The 7,638-nt window shown below is 42.6% G+C and overlaps 1 protein-coding gene across 1 annotated transcript; it reads left to right on the top strand.

Moving 5' to 3' along the window:
• The first annotated feature begins 3,123 nt into the window (after positions 1–3,123).
• LOC134196084 (small ribosomal subunit protein bS1m-like) lies at positions 3,124–5,012 on the top strand. The gene is made up of 2 exons (XM_062665166.1): positions 3,124–3,410; positions 4,601–5,012. The coding sequence occupies exons 1-2, from the start codon at positions 3,124–3,126 to the stop codon at positions 4,782–4,784; spliced, it is 471 nt and encodes a 156-aa protein (XP_062521150.1). The 3' UTR covers positions 4,785–5,012.
• The last annotated feature ends 2,626 nt before the right edge of the window (positions 5,013–7,638 follow it).

The following is a 7,638-nucleotide window of genomic DNA, read 5'->3' as shown; positions in this document are numbered from 1 at the left end:
CTCTGGTGTGCAAAATTCGAGTTGGCCATTGAGAAAGTAATTTGAATACACTTCCTTGATCTGAGAAATGGAAAATTAGTGAATCAAGTGGAGTAGGAAAATGTTATTAAAATTAGAATGTATATTCAGATAAACAGCAGACAAACAAAGTAGGATACATGGACATATGTAAATACACAATATGAATAACGGATACGTAAAGTGCATAAAGCTGTCACACACACACACACACACACACACACACACACACACACACACACACACACACACACACACACACACACACACACAACACACACACACACACACACACACACACACACACACATGCACGCGCGCGCACACACACACACACACACACATTTTATTTTTTATGAAGAGGCAATATAATTCTTGAACAAAACGTTGCAATGTCTTCACATTGTGTATACCATCAATGTTCTATAAGCTGCTGCTGCTGCTGTGTGTGTGTGTGTGTGTGTGTGTGTGTGTGTGTGTGTGTGTGTGTGTGTGTCTGTGTGTGTGTGTGTGTGGTGCGATAGTTCAGTTGGTTAGAGAGTCATCCGGGACCTTAAAGGGTCGCAAGTCCAAGTCACAGTAATGGCGAGCTATGGCATAATTTCCTTAAGCAAGAAACTAACACACATTTGCTTCTCTCAACTCAGAAGTATAAAAGAGTACCTGGTCATTGACTGGGGTCCTAAGCGGCCATCGGCTGTGACGTGACATCAGCCACTGGGGTCCTGGTGAGACTTCGGGTGCTCACACCACAGTTGGCTTCACAAGTCGATGCTCCTGCGAGTGCCTGGCCCGGCTCCAGGAGTTTGCTAGCGCAGGCCCAGAGTTCCCTAAGTAGTGCACAGGGCCCAGCTTAACAGCTGGGGGGCGTGACCTCTGAGAGGCAGCTCCTGACATTTAGGCAATTTTTAGGTGTGTGTGTGTGTGTGTGTGTGTGTGTGTGTGTGTGTGTGTGTGTGTGTGTGTGTGTGTGTGTGTGTAAGCTAGTAGCACATTTAGTTCTTAGAAACATAAGGCCTGTCCACACTAGACCAAAATGGATCGCGATCAGGATAGCGAGCATCCACACTGTACTTTGAAAATGCTACCTCCGCCTCATTTTCGATATCACGTGACTGATGCCCAATGTGTATGTGTGGCTTCTTTGCTTGTGGAAAGCGCTGATACAGCGACGTAAGGTGAGTGAGAACAAAGACGAGTGAGGAGTGTTAGATGTTCCGACTACACGTGTAGCGTACGTGAAGGTAACGCCCACTATTTCTAATTGGATTCAACCGATCACGATCAGATTGCAATCAAAACCACCTCGCGATGTGGATTGGATTTATCACGATCAGATTGCAATCCAGTTGTAAGTGTGGACAGCGTTGTGGTTGGATCGCGATCCAGTTGCCAGTGTGGATAGGGCTATAGACTTCTCACAAACTGAGGATTTAGCAGGAACACAAAACTGCAAGCTTTTAGGTCACTAGTGATGCCAGTTTTACTATACAGTTGTGAGACTTGGGCAATCATTCAAGTAGAAATTCGAAGACTGACCACTATTCATATGCACTGTATTAGATCTATCCTGAGAGTACCAAAGCAGAGCAAAGATAAGAAATACTAGTCTCACGTATCCCATTTCGCCCAGAAGTATGACGCGGGGAAAGTGATCTGGCTCCGCAAGACTAAAGAAATACCATCAACTTGAAATCTGGCCATAAAACGGATGAATGTCTGTCATTCATAAAAGTTGTTGTGAGAAGCAAGTTGCATAATGTGGAACGCCCTCAGCAAAGTCCAAAGAACAGATGGGTTGATACCATGTATACAATGAGCCATGGTGTCATTGAATATTGACCTGTCACAAGCCAATGACCGCACTTCCTAGCGGAAACTTCTGCAATGCTGAAGCTCATAGTTCAAAATTGTTGTTACCAAGGCAACAGAGCCAAAAGGGTCTTTGGCTCCAGAAGGTTCCAAGTTAACAGTAAAACTAAAAATTTAAATGTGTCCTTGTGCTGGAGCCCAGTCTCTGTTAATGCCATGTCAGAGTCTTGATTCTGGGTCCTACAAGGCTACACAGAAGATGATGGCTGAGGATACACCATACCATCATGTGTATGCAGCATGCCAGTTATGACCAGAGCTCCCTAGTGCGCAGCAAGCCTCTGGGTGTCCAATGGCTTTGGCTCCAGGTACAGGGCAGCAACACCCAAATTTGGCTCCAAAATTGACGACCACCTACAACCCTGTCGTAGTGGGTATTAGTGGAATTCCAGGTGTGTGTGTGTGTGTGTGTGTGTGTGTGTGTGTGTGTGTGGTGTGTGTGTGTGTGTGTGTGTGTGTGTGTGTGTGTGTGTGTGTGTGTGTGTGTGTGTGTGTGTGTGTGTGTGTGTGTGTGATACATACATACATGTACATACATACAGATTACATTAGTCTCACGTAATCAGACCATTACTTCCTTTGATATTTCCGTTTTCCACACACAAAAATACCCGTATCATGCAAAAACCCGGCACAAAACCAGACAAACGAGCAGACAAAAAATCCTCACATGCTGAGCTAATTTCTTTGAAATACTGTGATCTTCCAGACATTTCAATGACTCCAGACGTTTGCTAGACCAAAACAAATTCCTCACAACCAATTTCTGTTCACAATTATTCACGTTTGACTACCTTGGAACCAAGGGAACAGGTAGAAAGTGCGCAAGCGAAGTCAAATCGAGAGAACAGTCGAGCATCAACGTCACATCATTGAATTTCAACACGAAACAGTGACCAAACGGATGACTACCCAACGAAAGCTGTAAAATAAGTAGCACTACAACCTATGAATGAACGTATACAAAACAGCATTTCTCACAAGCTCGAAGGACATTCTGTCTCAATCAACTGCAAGAGTTCCCGGATAACGAGTTGGCTTTGTGTTCCCGGATAAACTGTGGGTATTCCCGGATAATAAGTTGGCTTCATGTTTCCAAACCTAATTTATTTGTTTGCATCTAAACTGTTCGTGTTTATTATTTAGAGCTTACAATGAAAGTCCCGTAGCCGTTATTAAATTGCTACACACGTCTAGTCACGTGACAAAAAACATCATTGAAATCAACAATCTATGGCATTGCGTCGATTTCAAGCTTTTCGACTAGTTGTCGGTGTTGTATGGCGTTCTCTGTCGTCGTCCGTGTCTCCCTCCTACAATGACGACGCACTTCACGCGGAAGACGACGAGCCGTCGTTCTCAGAGATGTTTCGTCACTCGAAGTTCGCTCAGTTGGGCCCTTCCTTGCGAAACCGAGCGGTGGAGGGTATAGTAGTGAAAGTCATCGAAGACGACATGTTTGTGGATTTTGGCGGCAAATTCTTCGCGACAGTGAAAAAGCCTGCTTTGACGCAACAAAAGTAAGTGCGAAATAAACAAGCAGAAACGGCCCAAACGCACAGACGGTGACATGATTGTAAGCGAACATGCCGGATAGTCGGGATATAGTTGGAATTACGGATAAATTTACTTATATCAGGATGTGTATCCGGGAACTGAAATCGACACGCCCATCTGGAAGGGCAGACTAAACAGTCATTATATTGACATTCATAATTCAAGAGATAGCTGACCGCACGGTGTGGTTCAGGCAGAGTTATCTGATGTTTGTGTCAATTAGTTGGGTGCTGTTGATGGGTAACATGAGTAAACTGATAGTGAAAATAGATTGAAATGTGTTGTAGCAAGAAACAAGATGCAATAGTGAATAGTATCTCACTGTGTCAGCAAGACAGTACATGTCACAATGTTATATCTCAATGTATTCATGTACTATGTACTATGTACTACTGCTGTCCATGCGAATATGTTTTGGGGTGTATTTTTTATTCTGCTGCAAGAGGATAGAACAACAATTTCAGTTTATTGTCAGATCTATTTTTGCGAATCTGTTACATTCTGGTTTTGTATTTGAGGTGTGTTTCTTGAAAATCCGACCTGAGTGACAACTTGTAGTTGAAGAAACTGTATGTATGGGTGTTGTGTGGGGACATCTTTTATATTGAAATAGATACCTTTATCTAGACTCTTTGGAAAGTAGGAGACTGAGAGTCAGAAGTCTGGCCACACCCATTTCACACAAATTTTGTGTGCATGCATTCATGTGGTGTGTGTGTGTGTGTGTGTGTGTGTGTGTGTGTGCGCGCGCGCGTCTGCCTGTCTGTCTATCTGTGCGTCTGTCTGTGTGTCTGTCTGTACACAGGATATCTCCTGAATAGCTTAACCTATCAATGTGAAATTTTCAGAATATAAAAATCTTGCCAAAATCTTAAACAAATTTGAAAATGGACACTCAGGGTCATTATCATGAATTTCCGACTGACACCCAGCATCCAACTCAATAGCACAATTTATGGTCAACACACAGGTTATGTGATTCCATCGTCGATGGCTTCTAGTTCACGATTTTATCGTTTTATGAACCTAAGCCAGTCTGTATGGTGCTTAGCAGGCATACTGTTATAATTGTAGTGCTTGAATAGGCTGTATAGCTATAGATGTTTTGTCTATTTCAGAATACTATGTAACTATTGTCCTATTTTCTTGGTAGTCAATGCTTTGAAGGGATGCTTGTTCATCTTGCACTGAAAGACTTGGAGATTACGGAGCACTTTCTTGGTCACAGCAAACATACAACGTTTTTAGAAGCTGATGCAGATTTAAAAGGTATGCAGACAAGTCGTTCTAGACAGACAGCAGACACTCTCAATGATGATGAACCAGCTACTAGATGAGGATGTATATAAATGTGTCATTATATTAGCTTAACTGGTAATAGTTGATATTAATGTGTAAATATATTTGGTCAAGCGTAGTATGAGTCAGTCATGTGGCATTACAGTAAATCGTCAGGCTAAGGTCAGACTAACATGTTGGTGGTCAGATTTCTTCACACAATGTGGTCAGTTGACTGAAATTGGTACACATTGTGTGACAAACTGTGAGCAGTTTGCAACCACCTATGGCTGTGAGTTGATTTAGACATGCATAGCGAAACGAGTCGTCACATGACTGGCATCTCTATGTACAAGATTCAATTGTATATTTACTTTTAATCATCAAGAGACTAAATCGATTTGATCAAACAATGGCTATGTTATAGGCTTACCGAGAACGAATTATATGCAATAATAATTAATTAATTAAACAGTGATTGTATTTCCATTGCTCGTGCGAGATTCCATGCTGCACTTTCTTGTCGAATAGTCAATATTGAATATGATCAGTCACAAATACAATTCCAGGTATGTACCAAGTTAGTCACCCTTTGATTCCAGGTAATAAGTTAATTCAGGAAGTATAGTAAAGTATACCAGCTGACTGGAACCTGTTGAGGATGAAAGTCTCTGAGACAACAAGGAGTATTGTGACTAGGTAAATCAACAGTGGTGGAAGTTGTTGGTCTGGCGAGACCTGAAATATGTGCCACTTACCATACAGGATAAAAACACTGTGTGTGTGTGTGTGTGTGTGTGTGTGTGTGTGTGTGTGTGTGTGTGTGTGTGTGTGTGTGTCAGTGTGTGTGTGTGTGTGTGTCAGTGTGTGTGTGTGTGTGTGTGTGTGTGTGTCAGTGTGTGTGTGTGTGTGTGTGTGTCAGTGTGTGTGTGTGTGTGTGTGTGTGTGTGTGTGTGTGTGTGTGTGTGTGTGTGTGTGTGTGTGTGTGTGTGCAACAACGGGCTAACTAACAAACATTTTGTGATCACCAAGAGTAAATCAAAGCAATAATATCAATACTAATAGATGACACTGGTTGTTGGATTTTATAAATTTTATTACACACAGATTGAAAGTTGTTATACTCAATTGACGACTTTGTAGGTAAAGTATCTGGGATCTACAACTCCATGTATGCAACTAAATTGATTGGTGATTTCTAGAGCCGAAGATCAAGATATGCCAAGGTATTAGGGTCACTGAGTGTAGAGAAAATTTCTCTTGAAACACAGATTACTGTTGTGACGAAAGTAAAATTCGTCTAACACATCATTTGAAGCCACTTTTAATATACATATACACACATACATACACACACACACACACACACCACATATATATATACATATATATATATATATATATATATATATATATATATATATATATATATGTATGTATGTATGTATGTATGTATGTATGTATGTACAGTATATGTATATATATACATATACTGTACATACATCGAACTAACAAAGAAAGCAGAAGGATAACGTGGGAAAGAATTGAAAACACCCAATTGCTATCATATAGCAAATACTGCATGGCATATTGTTGAGGTTGTGAGTATATAAATGATGACGTTCAGACTGTTCTACAAGCTCAATTAGCAGCAATAGTGAGGTGAGAATGATGGGGTCCATGTTGTAAACTGCGAGTGGAGACCCACACCAGATTCATTTGGTATCACAGTTTTTAATTAATCGACAAATAGAGCCTCCCATCAAGCCTACATCCCTTTTCAATTACAAAATGATTTTTTCTCTGGTTCAAGCAGCACCCATCACAGTGATCACGCTCTTGCAATCAGAATGGGGTATAACAAGGTCATTATACATCCATTGATCACAGTGATCCTTGCAATCATGTTGCATGGAAACAAACACACAAGAGTTATTAGTGTTGCACCAACTTGATTGGATTGACAAATCACCTAGCCCCGTTTCCTTGCGGCTATCAGTGCAGAGACACTGTGTTCTTAGTAAGTAAAGGTGTTTTTCTTGCATGACAACAACATTTCTGCTGTGTGTATATTTAGAATGTCGTTAGGGGTAACTGCAGTCAACTGCATAGCATGACCATAAGTGTGCCGTTTACATATCAGTGTTTACCAACATCTCAACATGCAACTGGAAACAGCATACCCACAGTAGTACAATGCACCCAGGCTTTGAGGTTTTAGTCCCGCACTCACTGACTCACTCACTCAGAGTGCAATAAAATATCGAGATCATGCCACTGTGCATGTGCAGGACACCCCGACTCATCTGCTCTGCAGCTTATCGCTCGCATATATTACATCCAGACGGATCGGATACCGCAAGCTGGATAGTGTGCCATTGCACGCACACGAGCCTGGAGGAGGGGCGGTCCCCAGAGACGCGTGCAATGCAAGCTCGACGTCGTTTCTCACGACCACACAACCGTCGTTACATGCCTTATCGATCAACACACAAATCGGCGTTTTTCACCACAAGATAAGATGCGAACCCAAATATAGAGAAATCGACGGACATGGCTGCATGCCGGGTTACAGAAATTGCGTTGGAACTTCGATTTTGGTCGTTCCCTGAGGCGTTGAGGGTCCACACACGTTGCAAGCTCACGTGGGCTCGGTGTCCATTCACGTGTGAATGGTGTTAGTCACGCCCATGCAGCCGCTCACTTTCCAACGCTCCGCCCACTCCTAACACCATGTCGCCGGTCGTTCTCGCCCCCGCAGCGCGCTGTTTGTTTGCAGCCGCATGCATCGCGTGTAGCAAACACGTGCACTTTATCGGCATGTGTGTGGACGTCGCCTTGCCAGCGATTACGTAAAACGGTCAATCCCACTTGCGGCACGTGGTTTCTCCTAATCGTCTTATCGACTCCGAG

The sequence above is a fragment of the Corticium candelabrum genome, chromosome 20 (assembly GCF_963422355.1).
Source record: "Corticium candelabrum chromosome 20, ooCorCand1.1, whole genome shotgun sequence".
NCBI classification, from domain to species: Eukaryota; Metazoa; Porifera; class Homoscleromorpha; order Homosclerophorida; family Plakinidae; genus Corticium; species Corticium candelabrum.
Note: the sequence above shows the minus strand (reverse complement) of the source record. Positions and strands in the feature narration are given on the sequence as shown.